General features: G+C 53.5%; 9 protein-coding genes across 9 annotated transcripts; 3 read left to right on the top strand and 6 right to left on the bottom strand.

Moving 5' to 3' along the window:
* Positions 1-215: 215 nt before the first annotated feature.
* QC761_400480 (uncharacterized protein) lies at positions 216-1,424 on the top strand (the record flags this gene model as incomplete). Its single annotated transcript, XM_062878330.1, has 1 exon — positions 216-1,424. One exon carries the CDS (start codon positions 216-218, stop codon positions 1,422-1,424), a length of 1,209 nt encoding a protein of 402 aa, XP_062731741.1.
* Positions 1,425-1,562: 138 nt separating this feature from the next.
* QC761_400470 (uncharacterized protein) lies at positions 1,563-2,954 on the bottom strand (the record flags this gene model as incomplete). The annotated part of the gene is made up of 2 exons (XM_062878329.1): positions 1,563-2,363; positions 2,412-2,954. The coding sequence occupies 2 exons, from the start codon at positions 2,952-2,954 to the stop codon at positions 1,563-1,565; spliced, it is 1,344 nt and encodes a 447-aa protein (XP_062731740.1).
* An 853-nt stretch (positions 2,955-3,807) lies between these two features.
* aif1 (Apoptosis-inducing factor 1) lies at positions 3,808-5,784 on the bottom strand (the record flags this gene model as incomplete). Its single annotated transcript, XM_062878328.1, has 2 exons — positions 5,298-5,784; positions 3,808-5,228 (listed from the first exon to the last, which is right to left on the bottom strand). The coding sequence occupies exons 1-2, from the start codon at positions 5,629-5,631 to the stop codon at positions 3,808-3,810; spliced, it is 1,755 nt and encodes a 584-aa protein (XP_062731739.1). The 5' UTR covers positions 5,632-5,784.
* A 40-nt stretch (positions 5,785-5,824) lies between these two features.
* Positions 5,825-7,954, bottom strand: QC761_0060770 (uncharacterized protein; the record flags this gene model as incomplete). Its single annotated transcript, XM_062872573.1, has 2 exons — positions 5,825-6,503; positions 6,555-7,954. The coding sequence occupies 2 exons, from the start codon at positions 7,952-7,954 to the stop codon at positions 6,038-6,040; spliced, it is 1,866 nt and encodes a 621-aa protein (XP_062731738.1). The 3' UTR covers positions 5,825-6,037.
* Positions 7,955-7,989: 35 nt separating this feature from the next.
* Positions 7,990-8,602, bottom strand: QC761_0060760 (uncharacterized protein; the record flags this gene model as incomplete). Its single annotated transcript, XM_062872572.1, has 2 exons — positions 8,267-8,602; positions 7,990-8,198 (listed from the first exon to the last, which is right to left on the bottom strand). The coding sequence occupies exons 1-2, from the start codon at positions 8,298-8,300 to the stop codon at positions 7,990-7,992; spliced, it is 243 nt and encodes an 80-aa protein (XP_062731737.1). The 5' UTR covers positions 8,301-8,602.
* Positions 8,603-9,409: 807 nt separating this feature from the next.
* Positions 9,410-9,778, top strand: QC761_400445 (uncharacterized protein; the record flags this gene model as incomplete). Its single annotated transcript, XM_062878327.1, has 1 exon — positions 9,410-9,778. One exon carries the CDS (start codon positions 9,410-9,412, stop codon positions 9,776-9,778), a length of 369 nt encoding a protein of 122 aa, XP_062731736.1.
* A 997-nt stretch (positions 9,779-10,775) lies between these two features.
* On the top strand, positions 10,776-13,373 carry QC761_400440 (uncharacterized protein; the record flags this gene model as incomplete). Its single annotated transcript, XM_062878326.1, has 1 exon — positions 10,776-13,373. The coding sequence occupies one exon, from the start codon at positions 10,776-10,778 to the stop codon at positions 13,371-13,373; it is 2,598 nt and encodes an 865-aa protein (XP_062731735.1).
* Positions 13,374-13,569: 196 nt separating this feature from the next.
* QC761_400430 (uncharacterized protein) lies at positions 13,570-16,125 on the bottom strand (the record flags this gene model as incomplete). Its single annotated transcript, XM_062878325.1, is given in 3 exon segments — positions 13,570-14,532; positions 14,548-15,875; positions 16,047-16,125. The coding sequence occupies 3 exon segments, from the start codon at positions 16,123-16,125 to the stop codon at positions 13,570-13,572; spliced, it is 2,370 nt and encodes a 789-aa protein (XP_062731734.1).
* A 1,482-nt stretch (positions 16,126-17,607) lies between these two features.
* On the bottom strand, positions 17,608-18,555 carry QC761_400420 (uncharacterized protein). The gene is made up of 2 exons (XM_062878324.1): positions 18,121-18,555; positions 17,608-17,983 (listed from the first exon to the last, which is right to left on the bottom strand). The coding sequence occupies exons 1-2, from the start codon at positions 18,387-18,389 to the stop codon at positions 17,725-17,727; spliced, it is 528 nt and encodes a 175-aa protein (XP_062731733.1). The 5' UTR covers positions 18,390-18,555; the 3' UTR covers positions 17,608-17,724.
* Between the last annotated feature and the right edge of the window lie 331 nt (positions 18,556-18,886).

Here is an 18,886-nt window from a genome sequence, read left to right as displayed (position 1 = left end):
TGAATTGGGCGGCCCGGCATGATGTTTATGATGGACTGATGATGCATGTATATATCCCTCTGTCCCAACCTTTGTTTCTCATCTATGTCAGAGAGCAGGGGTAGTTTCATTTCAGGGTCAGGGACTCACTCTCACTTTTTACACATACCTTACACAGCCTTGGCTTTCGAAAAGCATTCTCCTTTGTCAATACGGCCATCCAATATTTAATCACAATGATTACTTACTTTTTCCTTTTGGTCCTCCTCCACCTGCTATTATCCCCCCTCCCCCTCATCGCCGCAACCCCCCTCCTCCCACCCCGCTCACCACCACCAACCCTCTCCTTCAACCCAATCTCCCCCCCGATCCTCATCCACCCGAACGCCGTCTACCCCCGCGCCACCACCCTCTTCAACCTCTCCTCCCCCACCCCCGACAGCCCCCTACTCCTAACATCCTACACCACCCACCACTCAAACGGCCTCAAAACCCTCTCCGCCAGCACCTCCAGCCATCATCCACCCCAAACCTGGACCTTCCTCTCCCACATCTGGACAGCCAACGCGTCGACCCACGAAATCGACAACCCCTTCGCCCTGCAGCTCCCCAACGGAAACATGCTCTACGCCTTCCGCAACCACGACATCGACCCGCTAACAAGAAAATACACCTACTACCGCATCACGCTGTGCGTCTCCACCGACTTTGGAAGAACATGGGAGTTTCTCTCCCACGCCTCTGAGCGCGCAGCGAAGAAAGAAAATAACGGGTTGTGGGAGCCGTTTTTGAGGGTGGATGGGAGGGGGAGGGTGCAGGTTTACTATAGCAGTGAGAGGGGGGTCAACAGGCAGGATAACATGCTCAGGGTGAGTGGCGATGGTGGGCGGACTTGGGGGGAGGAGGTTTTGGTGTCGAGGGCGGGGGAGGGAAAAGAATCGAGGGATGGGATGGTGGGGGTTGCTGAGGTTGGGGGGGAGGAAGAGGGGAGGTTGGTTTGTGTTTTTGAGACCACTACCGAGGAGGAGGGGGGGAGGAGGTTTGCGGTGGGTTTGGTGGAGAGTTTTGATGATGGGGAGACATGGGGGCAGGGCACGAGGAGGAGGGTTTATACGGCAAGGAAGGGGAAGGATGCTGGTGCGCCGCAGGTCGTGAGCGTGGGCGGGGTTTTGGTGGTGAGCTTTATGACGAATGAGGGGGTGAGTGAGTCGGAAGGCGGGGAGGGAGTGGATGGGGGGGAGATGAAGATTGTTTTGAGCAGGGATGGGGGTAGGAGATGGGAGGGGGTAGGAGATGGGAATGGAGAAGGGGAGAGGGCGGCGGTGGCTGCGGGGAGGGGGAGCCATTGGCCGGGGTTGTTCAGGTTGGATGATAGGAGGTTTTTGGGCCTGTATTCGGCTAATGGGGTAGGGGCTGTGAGCAGGGTTTTTGAGATTAAAGGCTGAAGAGGTGGTAGACACTGGTGAAGTGTGGCTGGTCTTTTGACGTTGTTGGACTGATAGTAATACTTAGGTTGGCGAAATATCTTCATGTAAGTGTGGCAAGACTTTTGTTTCCGATATTCTCATTCTGCTGTCCAAGTGTTATCGAGACCTCTCTCTGAGTCTTACCACCACGCCAGACATCATCGCCATAAAGTAGCACTCCATCTTTCCTTCTTCCGGCATCTCGACAACTTCGACTTGAAACTCCGCCAGCAGCGCAGTGACCACTTTGAAGACAATCATCTCAGCCAAATACCTCCCTGGACACGTTCTGCCTCCCCCACCCCATATTAAGTTACTTCTCTCCATCGCTCTTAATCTTTCCAGGTCCTCAATCAGCCACCTTTCTGGTCTGTACTCTAACCCATCCACCCCAAACACATCTTCATTGAACGCATGTAGCCCAAGCGGACTACAGCCCACAGTTGTGCCTGCTGGAATGGCATACCCCCCTATTACACATCCATCCTCCGGAACTGTTCGGGACAAGCTCATGCCTATCACCGGCCACAGCCTCTGCGCTTCCTTGATGGCGGCTTGGGTGTATCTCAGTTTCGTAACATCTTCCAAATCATATCGTCTCTTGTGTGGCCCACCCTGCAGACGGCTGCTAATCTCGGCAAAACATCGTGCCTCGACTTCAGCATGCGAGCCAATCATGGCAAGAACCGAGGTCAGTGTAGCGCACAACGTCTCGTGTCCCGCGCCGAAATTCGTGACTGCCATCCGCCGGAGGTAGTTGTCAGTAAATTCGTCAGGCCGGGAGAGGTGAAGCTGTATCAAGTCGGTGAGCAGGTCCTCTTTCACTTCCGGTGATTTGTTTTTCTTCACTTTAGCTTTTGCACTTTGTGAAGGGGCTAGAGCGGCGGTGATTCGTTTCGACACCTTTTGATACACCGGCTACTCTCTGTCAGCTCAATCGTTGACAGACCACCATCACACACATACCGTGAAGAAAGGTTTGAACCCCTTCGGCGTCGCAAAGGTAACTCCCCAAGCATCCGCCCAAAACCTCCCTAACCACTTCCCAACCCTTTTCCCCATCCCAGAGTCCAACAGTGACACCTTTGTCACAGCAGGAAACAACCCAAAAAGGCTCTTCCTTTTCCATCCCATATAGCTTTGCTTACTCGTCCCCCCATCACTCCCAGTCTTGATATACCCCGGCGACCACCCCAGCACCACCGCCCCCAAGCACTCAACAGCAATGATATGCATCCACTCCTTCAAGTCGACCGTTCCCGCGCCCCCTCCACAGCCTTCGATGACCTTCAGCCTCGCAACAGCAGCAGCAACAACCCCATCAACCGCCCCCTCAAACTTTTTAACATTACTGGCAGTATACACCGGCCCAATCAACCTCCTCTGCAACCGATACCTCTTCCCGTCAAACTCCGACAGCAAATCCAACGTATCCGGCCACACAAGCCCCAACTTCCACTGGTTTACCGAAGCCGGTTTATTCAACGCCGTCGCCACTGCTTCTCCCATCAGTCTCTTTCTCTCCTCCAACTAAAGCAGGGTCCATTTCTGGTCGGTTCAAAGCTCACCATAAAACTCCCCCTTCCCAAACCCACTCGTGACCCCTTATTAGGTAGGTACCCCCCCAAATCAGCATCCCAATCACCAAACCCCAACAGATGAGTACCCAGTACCTACCATAAATCTCTTTGAACCCTCCCACCCCACAAACCCACACCTCCCCCGGCCCAACCCTCACGACAGGCCCATATGTCTGATGCAACCACTTGGTCAGCTCCCTCACCCGTCCCTTCACCACCCACCTTGCCAACCAAACATTCGACACCGCCGCGAGCTTCGGCCCTGGTATCCCCGCCAAAGGATGCAGATACACCCTGTAGAAGGCGAGCGTGGCGATGGTGGTCAAGACAAAACAGAGCGACCACCCCAGGAGCTGGGCGGTAGCGGTGAAAATTGTGCTCATTAATAACAGATTCAAAAAAAAAACATCAAAAGAGTGGGGTTGAAGCAAAGAGAGTGTCGGAAAAATGCATCGTCGCGGAACATGGCCGTTGTGTTGTCGCAGGTCTACATTGTCTCGGCCACGCATTTTCTGTGACAAGCTGAAGCGACGTCACAGTTTTTCCTCTGAACAAATAGGGTTAGGGTTGGTTGCTTTGAACAACTAGTACCATCATCTTGGATCATCTCAACGAGGTGGCTGGCATTATTGGCCTCTTGATAGTGATCGTATATTTCTAGTTCAACTTGAACCCTCCATCAAACAACAATTCAAAATGCCTAGTGTTCAGGTCATACACTCATCCTTAAGCCACGGATAACAACCCCCCCGAAGCTTGAGAGAGCCTGTGTTAACACAATCCTAATTCGGTGGACCGAGACTCAGCAAGTCGAGCCCTTTTTGCAACTCGGACTTGCTCGGCAGCTTGCCCAGCGGCAGCAGCTGCGCAAACTGAGCCATGACTGGGTCCTTGCCCATGCTGGCCATGGCCACGACAGTCTCCCCCTTGGTGTAGTAAGCCACCCACTTGCCCTCGTCAAAGCTGCCCTGAACAACCACATCATCAAACCCGCTGGCCTGTGTGTTGCCGGAATACCGCATCTGGGCACCCAGGGCACTCCAAAAGATGGGGGCGAATGGCTGCGACTTGAGGTTGGCGCGCGCTGGGTTGGTGATGTGTCCAGCCGCAATGCGTCCAGCTTGCTGGGCAACGTTCCAGTGCTCGATGCGGACGTATTTGCCGTCACCAGCAGGTCCGTGGTAGGGGAACGAGGCGATGTCTCCAATAGCATACACGTCCTTGAGACCCACCACAGAGAACGACTCGTCGACCTTGAGGCTGCCATCCTCCTCCAACCTGACAACGCTGTTATCTTTGAGGTACTCAGTCGCCGGAACAACGCCAACACCCAGAATAACGAGATCAGCGTCAAGCTTGGTGCCATCCTTCAGGTGAACTGACCCGACCACAGAGGGGTCAGAGCCCGAGGGCTCGGCCTTCTCAACGCCAGCCGACATGTAAAACTTGACGCCCTTGCTTTCCACCAGCTTTTGGATGGCACCACCAACCTTCTCACCGAGAACCCGCTGAAGTGGAACCTGTTCCATTCCCACCACAGTCACATCATTGTCCTTGGAAGTGGCTACAGCCAACTCCATGCCGATGAAGGAGGACCCGACGATAACAATCTTCTTGCCCTTCTCCCCAATGGCCCTGTTGATGTTCTCGGCATCGCGGACGTTTCTGAGGGTGAAGATGTTGCCCAGCACCTTGAAGCCTTGGAGAGGAAGCACTCTTGGCGTGGCGCCCGTCGCGAGAATAAGCTTGCTGTAGGCAAACTTGCCGCCAGATTTGGTCGACACCGTTTTGGTGGCAAAGTCCACGCCAGCCACCTCGTCCTGGACAATATCCACATCGCCCTCCTTGTACCACTCGGCGTCTCTCCACTGGAGCTTGTTCAGGTCGGTCAACAAAGCCTTGCTGAGCTTTGGTCTGTCAATGGGCAGGTAACCTTCGTTGCTAATGACTGTGATGGGGCCGGTGTACCCCGTCTCGCGAAGGCCTTCTACAGCCCCAAGAGTTCCAGATCCACCTCCAACAATAACGACCTTGTCGCCTCCCGTGGCCTTGCACTTGAACTTGGGCTTGCGGTGGCCGGCTTTGATGGTAGCGGCCTCGCCGGTGATGTACACAGCGCCGTCTCTCTCGGTAGCCTTGAAGATGGGAAGGGCATCGAGGGCGGGGGCATCTTCGACGTCGCCGGTCTTTCCGTTGAAGCAGGCTGGGAACAACAGTGATCAGTAAGAGCACAGCACGACATGGGAGCATGTTAAGCAGGGAAGGCGCATACCACCGTGCCACGGGCAAGTGAGCTTGCCATCTGTTCCCAGCACACCCTTGACAAGAGGTGCTCCGTAGTGGGTACACCTGGGACCGGTGGCTTGGACGACACCTCCGGCGTTCAAGAGGAGAACCTTGGCATCGAGACCCTCGACCTCCACTTCTTGCTTGTCACCTGGCTTGAGATCCAGGGACGTGACGCCCTTGAGCTTGTATTCCTGAGCCATTCTGGTCGTTATGGATGTTGCAAAGAATCGTGGAACAAACGGTCGGACGTGGAGGGGCAATCCCGATGCTGTTATTTGGGTGTTGCGATTGCGAATAAGGCGCGACAGAACTCTCATCAAGGGTGATTTATAAGCAGGGTATCAGGCGGGACAGGCGCAGGAGAGAAGATGAAGCACGTCAATGGCACGAAGACGAATATGGGATGGAAGGCGTGGGAGGTGAGGGGAATGGCCCGTTGTCATGCAGCAGCTGCGGACAGCTCGGGGGGGAGGGGCATCTTGGTGGGGGGGGGGGAGGGTCACAGAGGGGCAGTAAGGAGCATTCGGGAGCTCTCCCATTGGTCAATCAAGAATTGATAAGGTTATCTATGAGCTCTGATTGGATGAAGGTCGACAAGAGATGTCGTCATCGTGGATCCGGGATTTGGCTGTGGACACTGCGAGCCGTCCCTTTGCCAAGAGAGGCCATCGATCTTGGGGACAGGTCCAGTTGCAATTTCATGTCAATCATTCATTAACACGTTTAGGAAATGGCCTCTCCCAGATCCATCCCCTGTGGATATTGGCCATCTAGCCAGTCGACAATCGTCTGCCCCCCCAGACCATTGCTCATATCCAGTGCCCCAAAGTTGACTGCTTCGGTATCCCAAAACAATGGTTGCTCGACATTCTCATCATCGCCATGCTCAGGCTGGGCGATTTCCTGACCCCAACTCGTTTGGCCAGACATCATGAGCAGTCGTTCCTGAAGCGCCTGTCGCTTCATCTGAGCCATTGCGACTGCCGCCTCAGCACGCCGCTCTAGATCGGCAACGACAACGTGCATTTGGGTGAGCGGCACCGTGACAGATAAGTCTTTTACTTTGTTCAACATCCGAACCAGCCATTGGGTGATCTGCCTGTCTTCTTCCAAGTCCTCGTGTCCGGGGGACTGGAACATGTTGGTCAAGATAATGACCAGGCACGACAGCAATGCCGCCAAATTGGCCCTGATGATCTGGTCAGCTTGGAATGATCCTCGCAAGTACCGCGGCACTTACCAGATATTAACATCACTCTCAGGCAATTGCATTAGGGCTCGGGAAAATTCCCTGCTGAGCTGGACACATCTCTTCCAAGCCGACGGCAGCGGGGGCTGTTGGTTAATGCAGGACTTCCGTTCGTCGGTCCTGCCCATCTGCAGCGCCATCAGGCTGCGGTCCGAGATGATCTTCATCCAAGCAGCCTGCTGGCTCCAGATTCCATGCACCATGACCATACAACCAACAAATGACCCATATAGCGCAGACATCAGGATGCGTTCCATCCGACCCAGGCGACTGTTGATGGCATCAGGTAGCATCTCGGCCGGGATGCTTGACCTCCAGTTTTCCAGCAGATATGTCAGTCTGATCACGCGCGCTTGTCTCCCGGCCATGGATATCTTGCTGCTCCGCGTGGAGTACAGCATGTCATATGTTCGGCCTTGAATATGCGCCAAGCGAACGCGCAGACGGAAGTAATTCACCCGCACTAGACCGTCGCCCGTGTATATGTCGCCCACCCCGTCTGCCGGATCGCTTGACGGAAGGTCCTGGTCGATATCAGCATCCAATTGTATCGAGGGCGTGTGATGCTTCAATGAGATCTCCTTGTCAAGCATGTAGGCAATCCAAAACAAACGACACCTGTGCAGTCCTTGCTCTTGCGGGTACGACACCTCGATGTTGTTCTTACTTTGCATCTGTAACCGATGAACTAGCCGAACAGCAGCACCTATCAGCACAGCTCCTTGCTTGGAGTTTGCCATGGTCTGGTAGAGGATCACGAGTCCAAGCAACGTCTGAAGGCCCAACAGATCTTGCTCGCGCGTAACCAGCTCGGCAAGGACGGATTGGGCGTTGTTCATGTATCCCTTGAAAGCCGTCTCTGCCTCGGCAAAGTTCATATCTTGGATCGGCGTAGTGGGGATCCATGACCCAAGAGCCAACACAATGTTGACAGCCGCCCATGCCGCCCAAGACCTGCGGGCGGGATGGGTGTACCAGTCATGTAACATGCGCATGAATTCAGCTTGGCTGAACAACGGGATGGCGTGGTTGATCTGGGAAAAGTACGTGTTGATGATGGGGAGAATTTCTTCTAGTGGGGGCAGGTTAGGTGAGGAGGCGCGGATGACGGATTCGCTTGGGCTGGAGGTTGCGGTCGAGCCTGCGCTGGGGCCGGATGTATCGGTTGACGAGCCGGGCATAGGAAGGGTGTTGCGTACCCTGACGGCGTTGTCGAAGTCGCTCTCCTCGCCGCTGGACATGGTGATAACCCTCGACTCGGGAATTCGATTTGCGCTGGCAAGGGCGGCCGAGGCAACACTGAGGACTTGTTGTAGCTGCTCCTCAATGCGGGCGAGACGTGACTCCAGGCCCTGGATTTTGGCGCTATGCTCGCTGCGTGGCATCAGCATCGCTTGTGGCCTTCCTCAATCAATCACCAAGAAGCTCACCTGTCCACCTTTGACGTAGCTGCTTCGTGCTCATCGGGTGAGTCTGTCTCTGCGCTGGCGTTGGTGTCGTGCCTCGCCACTTTCGGCCGGCCAATCCGACGACGCACTGCTGTTGTTTTGCACTCGGTGTTGTATTGCTTGCAGTTGGAGCACTGAGGTTTAATCATGTCGCATTTGATCTTTTTGACGAAGCAGAGGTCACAGGCTATGAAGCCATCTTAGTCGATTGTTCCACTTCAGGGGTCACAGACAACGAGGAGGAATATTGCGTACCCTTTCTGCGGCTCAGTTGGGAGACCGTCTCCATGGTGCTGTCTCTGATATTCGATAAATCCTGCTATCAAGAGGCGTGTAAGTGTGGAAGGATGTCGAGAACAGGTATAGATGTGAAAATATGCGTGGACGGTTGGTGTGCTGACAAGAGACCTATGGAGTGTGTGTGTGCTTACAAATTGGCTTATCTGCCTGATAGGATGGGCCCTTGCGCCATTGCAGGGTATGTGGGCTTGGCATGGAGGATTGTATGATGGCAGTGAGTGGATATATCACATATGGCATGTGTCAATGCTGACACCTGACATACTGTTTTATTATCAAACTGGAAAAAGAGGTTGAGGGCAGGATATCGCGGTGGGTAAAGGTACATATCTATGCTGAACTCCAACAACGGAGATGATTTGTACTGGGCTTAGCCAACATAGGACTACCTAACGTATCATGTGAAGAAATCCATATCTATACAAGAAAGTCTGAGAGCATCATTTCCTGGGTAGGTTCGGGTTAGATCGGTCATTATCCTGTGCAAGGCCTTCTAGCTTGAGTTTATATTCCCACCTAGGTACTATCATCATTGACTCAAGTAAGCGGTAGACACGGCCCCAAACGAACATCTTATGCCACCTTTCAGTTTCTGGAAATTGCATCATCATTCAACCACTGTACCTAAATAGCACAGCCCAAGTCTGCAAGTAAAGTAAAGGCAAGATTGAACTGCTGCAACCATGTGAACCTGGAAAACATACACCACAGCCAAGAGTGCCAAGCACGACAACATCATCAATAAATTTAACAGACTTCTATCTGTGCAAAACGACGTCCCTCAATTGTCCATTGCCAATCATTTCAAACTTCTTATCGCGATCATCCAAGCCCATGTCATCTACGGCAGTCACATAATGGCAATAAGTGGAGCATCCCTTCATCCTGGGTGAATAAGATCGGTGATGTCATACCAAGTTTTTTTGCCATCAAGAACTCAAACCTTTTCGCAACACTACTCCGAGTCCGCAAAAATAAGAAATCTCCCAGGGCAAATATTTCCCAAACAGCAGTCATTAATCACGGATATTTCCTTGACAAACTTCCCAAGAATCAGCCTTGAAATATCAGTTCGCCAAAAAAACAAAAACCATCACAATGTTAGCCCGCCGCTCAGCCCAGGCCGATCAAGTGGCCGAGGCCGAACTCACCATCCAGGTCCAATCGCAACAGTCCCAGTCGAAATCCACTACTCCTTCCCCAAATCATGCTCAGCAGCAACAAGAAGGCGCCACTGCGACTGACCACCATCGCCGCCGTCATCATCACCAGTGGGACAGCCCCCACACTGGGATCCTGTCCGAGGTGGATGTTCTGAACCAGATGCGCTTACGGTCACGATCTTCCAGCCGGCAAGAAGTCCAGCCGCGGGAATCCCAGGATAACCAGGGCTCATCGTCGACAGAGGAGGTGAGGGAGAGGCAGGCCGAGGATGGGAAACGAATTAATAGCTTGACGGCCGAATAAATGGTTTTGGAGGAAGTCGATGGCTGTCGTAAAGACTTCTAGGCACAAGATGAAAATGACAATGCCAGCAAATTCACTACCTATCTTCCTAAGTGTTCAGGGCAAGCGGGGCTGACTTGTGGGGGGGTGCGCGCCCGCGGTGGGAGAATTAAACAGGAAATAAAGACTTTACCTATCATCATCCATGACCAGTGACACTTGGACCTCAAAACCAGACCAACAAAACACCCACACAACTCCCACCATACAAGCAACGCTTTCGCCGCCTCCCGCATCTACCTCATTGTCTCCCACCTCATCGCCATCAGCGTCATCGACGCCCTAGGCCAAGACAAATCGTCGGCATACGCCAACACGTCCGCTGGCCTGGCATCCTAGAGGTCACCTCTGACCTGCACCGCCTCTCTCCCGATTTGATCATCACATTGGGGGCAGGGTCACTGACTGACGGGAGGGATAGTCTAGACAGTCTGACTAGGAACCGAATGACCGATGGGTGTAGTGCTACGAATCCTGTTGCGATTGCGAGCGAGCCGAACGATTGGACATCTTAGGGTTGGCGTTGGGAGAGTAATAGGTAAGTAGCAGTAACGTAACTGCTTATAATGTACGGTTAGGGGTATAGGTCGGAAAGACGAAGAAAGCTGGGAGGTTGGGTGGCCAGGACCACTATAAACTGAGATAACTGGCTCTCCAAGCTGGAATTCTCAAGTTTCAGGTTTTAATGTGAGTTCGAGCCCCATGCTTCTGGGTTTCACAAGGCACAACATCGCAGGAACTCTGTGATTGGAGTAAATCGAAACCGATAATATGTCGCAATGCTTCCCTTTTGGGCTAGTCTGGGGGTTGACATCCAACTCAGCCGCAAAACGCCACCTCCTTCGCATCAAGGGTCTCGTTGATATACTAACGTAGACACACGTCAAACGAACAACACGATCAAGCGGAAGCCCATGGTGTTGCACTACTAGCCTCCACAATACTGTGAGCCGCCAACATGCCACGACGATATGGCCGGACGCGCCGCCCTCCGCCCAAGAACATGGGCAAAACATTCCTCGGCGGTTTACCCATCGTACTTGTCACATACCTCTACTTCAGGTACTTTCCGACGCCAGGGGAGGAGGACATCGGGTCAAGCTTTCTCGTCGTCGAGTTTATCATCTGGGCGATTCTCATCGCGTTCGACGAACCCGCTTTTGTTATCTATTTCATTCCCAGCCTGATTGGCGCCGTCATCTTCGCCGCATTGTCGCATGCGGATGTCGATACCAGGGTGCAGTTCATCATATGCATTTCGCTGGCTCCGGCGATGATCTTGGCGTTCGCGTTCGCAGCCGTCTTGTATGGCGTGATGGCTTACTTCATCTTGGGGTTTGCGTGGTCGCTCGGGTGTCACTTTGTGCTTCGACCGCTACGCAACTTTCCGAGTATCGTGTACAGTCTTTCTGGAGGGAGATATGTGACTCGGTGGCCCAGGTTCCGGAGCAAGCATCGGTTTGGGGACGTCAGACTTTGCGAGCGGTGCAAAGAGGTTGTCGGTCAGTCTGGCCTTTTGTCTGGGACATGGGCCATGTTTACGAGAGCAGAGGAGCGTCACCTGCTGTGCGACAGGATCCAGGAGATGGAGGATAGCGGGTGTAGTCTCTGTGAGGCTTTGTTGAGTCAGCGATTGGCAGATGAGGAGGAAACGGGGGCACCTATGCTCATCAGGGGTTACGGTACCGTGAATACTCGCTACGGGGAACGTGATCTCGAAGCCGGAGGTGTCAAGCTGAAGCTTGAGTTTGTCAGGAACCCCCTTTGGTCAGAACAAGGGCCGACCCTGGCCGTCTCCCTCGAGGCGGGTGGCGCCAAGAAGGAACTCGGTCTACAAGTGTCAGAGGGGCTCTTAACGGCCGAGCAGAAAATCCCCAGGTTCACCGGCTCAGATGCTACTGTCAAGACCATCACAACCTGGCTGAAGGACTGTTCCAGCCATAAAGCCTGCCAGCTCCCCCACAACACCCCTCCATTCCGACCAACCCGCCTCATCGCCGTCGGCACGGTCAAGAACCCCAAACTCCGCCTCATCGACACCAAATCCGACATGGACTTCCTGATCGACCTCAAGGACGGCGCAGGCGAATACGTCGCCCTTTCCCACTGCTGGGGCGGCAACATCGCCTGCAAGCTCACCACCTCCAGGCACAGGTTCATGAAGAACTACATCACCGAGGACACCCTCCCCCTCAACTTCCGCCACGCCATCGCCACCACCCGCCGGCTAGGCATCTGCTACCTCTGGATCGACTCCCTCTGCATCATACAAGACTCCCCCGCCGACTGGGCGGCCGAGTCCCCCACCATGGGCCAAGTATTCACCCACGCCCACTGCGTCCTCGCCGCGACAGCATCGTCCGATTCGACCGGCGGCTGCTTCCGAGACCGATCGCTCTCGTGGGTCGAGCAGAACATCATGACCTCCAAAAAAAGGAGGTGTTTTGTCTCCAACCCGCCGCCGCTGCGAGCGCTCTTTTACTGGAGGGTGGAGCAATCGCCGCTCACCAACCGCGCGTGGGCTTTCCAGGAGAGGTTGCTGGCGAGGAGGGTGATACACTTTTGCGAGGATGTGGTGCTGTTTGAGTGCAACACTCTCCAGGCGTCCGAACTGCACGTGAACGGGGTGGGGTATGACAGCACACCGTACATGGTGCAGGATGGGAGGTTGGTCAACTGGATCGAGGCGATTCGGTCGTTGACGGGGCAGCACAACATCAATGGGGAGGGGCATACTCCCCAGGAGAGGAGAGCGGTGAGAGGGATAAGAGGGGCGTTGGATGTGCTGCAGAGGTTGGGACCGGTGGAGACGCAGAGGTTCGGGGAGAAGGTCGAGTTTTGGAAGAGGTGGTATGAGATTGTGAGTGTTTATAGCAAGGGGCAGCTGACGAGGCAGACAGATCGATTGGTCGCGTTGGCGGGAGTGGCGGAGCTGGTGCAGCAAAGAGGAAAGGTGGGTTATCTGGCTGGGTTGTGGGACTCGGAGCTGTTGGCTTTAGGGCTGTTGTGGGTTGTGAAGGAGGTAGAGGAGAGGCAGGAGATGTATTGTGCGCCGTCTTGGTCTTGGGCGTCGGCCAGTGGTAGGATTGGGTTTCTGCCGAGGGGGATCTTGGATAAGATTAACTCCAAAGAGCATGACCTTGTCTTTTGCACAGGCGTGGAAAATGTGGAGGTGTGGCGGAATGGGAAGCTTGTGTCGGAGGCAAGGAGTTTGGTGGATAAGGGGACCCTGACCGTCAGTGGACCGGTTGCTAGGGGAAGTTTGGCGGACGGAGAAGGAATTCGGCTGACTGGCACGAGTACTAAAAGCGCCACGGTGTTGAAATGGGTTCCCGATTGGAAGTTAGATGACATGGAAAAGGGTCTAGAAGAAGTCTTTGTGATTCATTTGGTCAAAGTATTCTTTGAAGACGAGGTACGGAGCTACGGGCTGGTAATCAGGGGTAAGGACGATGTTGGCACAAATATATTTGAGCGAATCGGTGTGTGGTCCGCCGACTCAGACATGGCGATGGAAAACATTGCTTGGGAGCGACAAAGAGTCGTTCTGGCGTAGGGCAAGAAAGTCTTACCTTACCACCTTTGTCCACAACCCAAGCCCTTTGGCCAATATGAAGCCGAAGTGGGTGAGGGGAATGTATCTTGTTCGTTCTTCCTATAAGGTATCCAAAGTTCGACACCCTCTGATTCCTATCTATAATTTCTATCACCCAAACGCACCTAGGTATGTATATGCTACATCCCAAATCAACTCACAACCCCTGGTTCATTAAACCCCAATAACCCGACTCCATCCCAGTAAATACCCAATTCTCCCCTCCTGATCCTATTGGAATCTCTCCCAAACTACTACTTCTATCATTATCAGAGTGTTGCTGCTGCGTCTGCTGCTGCTGATGTTGGTGAGCATCAAACCCTATCCCGTGATGCAAATTGTGATACCCATCCCCTCCCCCATGACCAGAGATGGGACTCTGATGTGCGTGCCCATGGCCCTGAAGGGAAGGATCTGTCAGCGATGTGTGAAACCCAATCGGGACAGTGACATTTCTTTGCCTTCCTCGTGGTGGGTGTGGATGGGGGGAGAGGCTGCTGCCTGGCGGCCCGGGGGAGGTAGCTGGCACGGGTATCATGTGTGGTGAGTGGGCAGAGGAGCTGACACTTCTTCTTGCTGCTTGCTGTGATGGTGGTGGCATGGTCGGTGGAAGGGATGTGCGGGCGTTGTTGATGTTGATGAGGCCGAAGAAGGGGAGGTTGAGATCGAGGTTGAGGTTGAGGGGTTGCTTGATTCCCGAGTCGATCATGTCGAGGAGTTGGGATATGAGGGTGACAGATGACTGGGATAGCCTGTTATGGGGTTGGAGTAGGGCAAGGTGCTGCATTTTTGACAGAGTGAGGCTGACGAGCTTGATGTCCGCTTCGCTGGTCTGGTTGGTCAGGGTGAATAGACAGAGGGCTGTGGAGGCCATGAGGGCTGCGTAGGACACTTGATAACACGTCCAGGTCGGGTGGGATTGGGAGATGCTTTGGTAGGCCATGTAGCGTTGCAGGATTTGGCGGGCGAGGCCGAGGGAGGGCTTGTGGTCATCGCCAACAGGGGCTCCAGTTGATATGCTGCGTATGATGTAGGGCAGGTGGAGGATGAGCGAAAGGTTGAAGTGGTTGATCTGGAGAACGAGATGGCAGATGGCCGCTTTAGCCTGTTCCCAGTCTGCCTGTTCCCAGTCTGCCTGCCATTCTGATGGCAATGTGGGAACGAACCACCAGTCAGAAGGCATGATCTTGGCCGCGTGCTCGAGCTCGTGATCAATCTGCTGGTATGAAACTGCCGCCTTCTGGTTGATGAAATCGGACACTAGCGAGAGGTTGTGGTCGAGTATCCGCTTCGCAATGACGGTATGAATCTTGGTGAAACGTTCTCGTGGGCTATCCCTGTGCATTGCCTCTTCGCTCGCGAACGTGTTATCCGAACTGCCCGCGGGAAGCCCAAGCATTAGAGACAAGCTTCGATCAGCTGCGTTGATGCAGTACCATAAAGCCATCGGTGATGGGCGTGTGGCCTCGTTGGTTGTCAGATCCGCAAACCTGAGGGCTGGCGTACCATTATGACTCAAGCCCACCATGGTAGCGAGAGAAAGTGCCTTTCGAAAGATGAGCCAGGCTTTGCGGATGTTTCCTGCATTGCTATGCCAGTGTCCGAGAATAATAAGACACTGGAGCCCTTCAGCTGTCCCAACAAGGTCATCGTTGGAAGTAACCAGCTGCGAAACTTTCGAGACGATGCCGTTCATCAAGCTGTAGGGGTTGAAATGTTTCTGTCTTTCCTGTGACATCACGCTTCCTGGGGGTTGCTGCTGGATGCAAATGCACAGCTGTATCAAACTTTTGGCTAAAACGGTGGGATGAGCGTTCGGGGGCGGGATTGTGGCGATGTTCTCAGGAGTCTCGGAAAGGCCCTCCATGATGTCCTGGTAGCTATGGAACAGTGCGATGATGAAGTAGGGTGCAGGTGTTGATTTGACGAGAACGTCAACGTCATGTTGGGACGGAAACAAGGAATGTAGGGCTCGACAAATCTTTTCGCATCGTTTGCGAGCTGGCCCTTTGCTCGATACACTTTCTGTTGACCGACGTGATGGTATTGTAAGCCTCGCCGTGGGTTGCTGTAGAGAGTTGACGCTGCCTTGGATGCCCAGCAGCATAGCCATTGAGGCCTCATGACCAACAGGCGACTCCATCACTTCCAGGCCCAGATGAGATGTCTCTTGACCATCCACATCGCTCATCAACGTTTCATCAGACGGTGTCGGTGAACTGGCCTGTGAATGGTCTTGAGCTGAACTGGTTCCCGATCCAGTCTCAGGCATCACGCGGTCAACGACTTTGGCGACAAGGTCCTCGAGACGGGCTAGGCGCTGGGCAAGGCGGCGGTCAGGAAGCTGTGGCGGTTGAGCATCGACGAATTCTTGACTTCGACAGACGCTGCCGCGTGCCTGGCAGGGCAAGCACACGGTGTCGTCTTGCTTTCCAAACTGGCATCGTATCTTTCGTCGTCGACCTGCAAATACATGTCAGCGCCTTGCTACCAATGACCTGTGAGAAAGCCGTTGGAGCTAATCAGGTTGTGAACCCTGGGCGTGTTACCAGCGTGTCGGGTCGGTCGCGGCCGCTATCATATGCACGTCGGATCGGGAGGTAAGATGCGAAAAGAGAGATTGTGCGGACTTACACTCCCAACAACTGTGCGTTCCCTTTCGGACTTTTCGTCGTCTGGCATCGGATCCCGAGCGCTGGGCCTGCTCTTCCATTGTCTTACTTTCCCCGATTGAGCAACAAAAACGCTGCTGCTTTGCTTGCAAGCCCCGTACCTTGTCTAATTGGTTGATGGCGGCAAAAAAAGGGCTGTCGTAAGACCAAAGAATTGCCTGCCCTCCAGTCCTTTTAAGACTAACAAAGTGACCAAGTCATCCAGAGGAAACAGGGAAGAGGTGGAATGGGGTCCAAGACCATATGTATCAAAGATCACCATCTCCCCAGTGTCCCAGGGCAGGTTGCGGAGGTGACAGTCTGCCTGTCACCCGTTGGTTGCAGACCGACCAAAGCGAAGAGCACAAGATCCAAGCATGCAGACTTGCATCTTTTCGGATGCCAAGACGGATGATTTGGAACCGTTGGTCCACTCTGCAGCCATTGAGGACGAACCAGAACAGGGACCGCATAACAGCTCAGGTTACACAAGCTGATAATCTTCTCTTCTTCAACCTCTACACGCTTGGCATACTGGGTCGTCTGGCGGCTAGCGAGTTCTCTGCGTCTCCACTAGACCTTTGCATACACAGTAATGCATCCAAACTGGGGAATAGGGGCGTCAACAGTTCGAGGCGGTTACACAAGGCTAGAACCCTAACCCTGGTCATTGGCAAGGCAGATAGACCCGACAACACGATACTATGACGGAGCTAGAGTGTGATTAACGGAACAGAAAGGACAACCGTTGAGATGCGGTGAGATCCCACCGATATTAATGCCGTTGTCATACCTCGACATGATGTACATTGATGTAGGGACTGGGTAGACGCACACAGCCACTGTTGATGTGTGCCAACCCAGGCCGCAGCCCCCTTCTCCTGCTCCAAGGCTCGGCCACATGGCGCGGATATATTGTGTGTGGTCGCCGAGCTGGTGCCACGCCCGCGCATCTGTAGCGCACAAATAGCAGCCGATAACGACGACACCCACCACACTTCCCCGTCCCAACACCTTGTTTACAGACCAGTTTAAAGTTTTAAACTTTCGGGCAGTGGCGACATAAGGTAGGTGCCTAGGTATTCTAGAACAACAGTCTCTGCCTACCTTAGCATCTGACCTAAGGTGCCTTGGCCAGTCCGTTCTGTGTCGAATCAGAACTACTCCAGTTTCTGCCAATGCTGGAAAGGCCCCCGCAACGGCCATGTCATAAACCGCTCAACCGACCGGAGTAAATCCGTCCTCACCCTGAAATAACTCCGGGCTGCTGCCACTCTGTCACCAACCGTACCTAGTCATGCCGGATCCATGCTTCTAGTCCTTCCTTGCGACGTTGAAAGTGCCCCCCAACTTACTACCATACCTACAACCGAAATACGATATTCAGGCAACAGTTTAAAGGCCTGGTTACGCATGTGTCACGTCGCACAAAGATGGCTGCCGAGCCTGTTCAGACAACCAACACTCACAACCCAGCCACAGCCCTACCTACCTACCTTGTAGCGCAGGTCGAGTGTGACATGCTGTAGTGGTGTTTGGGGTCCAAACTGTGATGGGAAAGGTGTAAGTAGGTAGATATGATGAATCGATGGATCTAATCTTTCGACTATCTCCTTTGTAGCGAAAACCCCAAATGCAATCTTGGCAATTCAAAATCCAAATCAAGCCCACCTCTGCACCTTGTCAACTCTATCAACCTTCTTGATAGGGATCATCACCTCCTCCCGGATCTCCGCAACCACCGGCTGCTCCCGCATCTTGGGCATCGGGATGTACTTTACATCGTCCAGCTCCCCCTTTGTATTATCATGCACCAGCACATAATTCATCTTTGGGTCGTAGTTCTGCTGCACGAGCTTGGCGATACACATGAGGGCGATGGCCAGCAACACGCCGTAGAATGTCTCGTATTCAATTCTTCTACTCTCCCCGACCCAACCACAGTCCTTGGTTAGTTCATGTCATTCTAGGAACCGAGGTGTAAAAAAAAAAAAAAAAAAAAAAGAGACCTGCTCTGGCGCCGATGCCAAGAAGGGGAAAACAGTCAAGAGACAAACCTTCGATAAGGCATACTAGCCGGGAAGGACTCTTGGCCTCCGGGTCCTCCCATGTCGTTTGCTCGATCGTGGCCCGGGTAGTCATGATTTGGCTGGAACGACACGGCTGTACGGCATTGGAAACATGAAGGCGATGACGGCGGCTGCTGCATCTGCAGTCGATGTTGCAGCTGCATGGGACGTGTGCAAGGGACCACTACACGCGGAGCGTGTTTGGCGAGGGCTTGTGTAACGCCCGGCAGCCGCTGGGTGAGAGATTTGGAGAGCATTGTGACTTGTGGAAGAGATGTGTCAGCTTATGGGAGAAAGCAAGATGGCACAAATTTCCGGATTACTTTGGGGTTGCAGACAGAAAAAGTTTTATAGAGGTTGGCGAGCAGGCGGTTGGTGACCGGACAATGACCTCACTTTGACAGATGCATCGAGTAATCCCACAGACGGTAGAGCGTTCAGATGAACTCGCGTGTTAAGCAAAAGCGTCATGCAGACTCTCAATCAACTTCACACCAGTCTGGAGTGTGCAGAGATATACAGAATTAGCTATATCTTTCTGGTTTTATCACCCCGTATCCAACACCAACAAAATGGCCGGGGTTTTCATCAGATACAGATTGCACTGTATCTTTATTGCCTTTTAATCCTCTAAGGGTACTAATGTGCGACGTCGAAGCTACTTTGTCACAAACCATACAGGTAACTAACGGCACCTTTATCCGTATAGCCTGCGGTTTTGTCCCGACCTTGTTGATAAAGCAAAATCAAGAGC

This window comes from Podospora bellae-mahoneyi, chromosome 4 (genome assembly GCF_035222275.1).
Source record: "Podospora bellae-mahoneyi strain CBS 112042 chromosome 4, whole genome shotgun sequence".
Lineage (NCBI taxonomy): Eukaryota > Fungi > Ascomycota > Sordariomycetes > Sordariales > Podosporaceae > Podospora > Podospora bellae-mahoneyi.
This window is presented reverse-complemented; position numbering and strand designations above follow the sequence as displayed.

What these genes read in the sequence shown, in the direction of transcription:
- QC761_400420 (XM_062878324.1), bottom strand. Translation starts at nt 18,389, where the DNA reads ATGCTCTCCAAATCTCTCACCCAGCGGCTGCCGGGCGTTACACAAGCC. An exon ending in GCTAGTATGCCTTATCGAAG is followed by an intron (nt 17,984 to 18,120) that starts GTTTGTCTCTTG and finishes CGGGGAGAGTAG; the next exon opens with AAGAATTGAATACGAGACAT.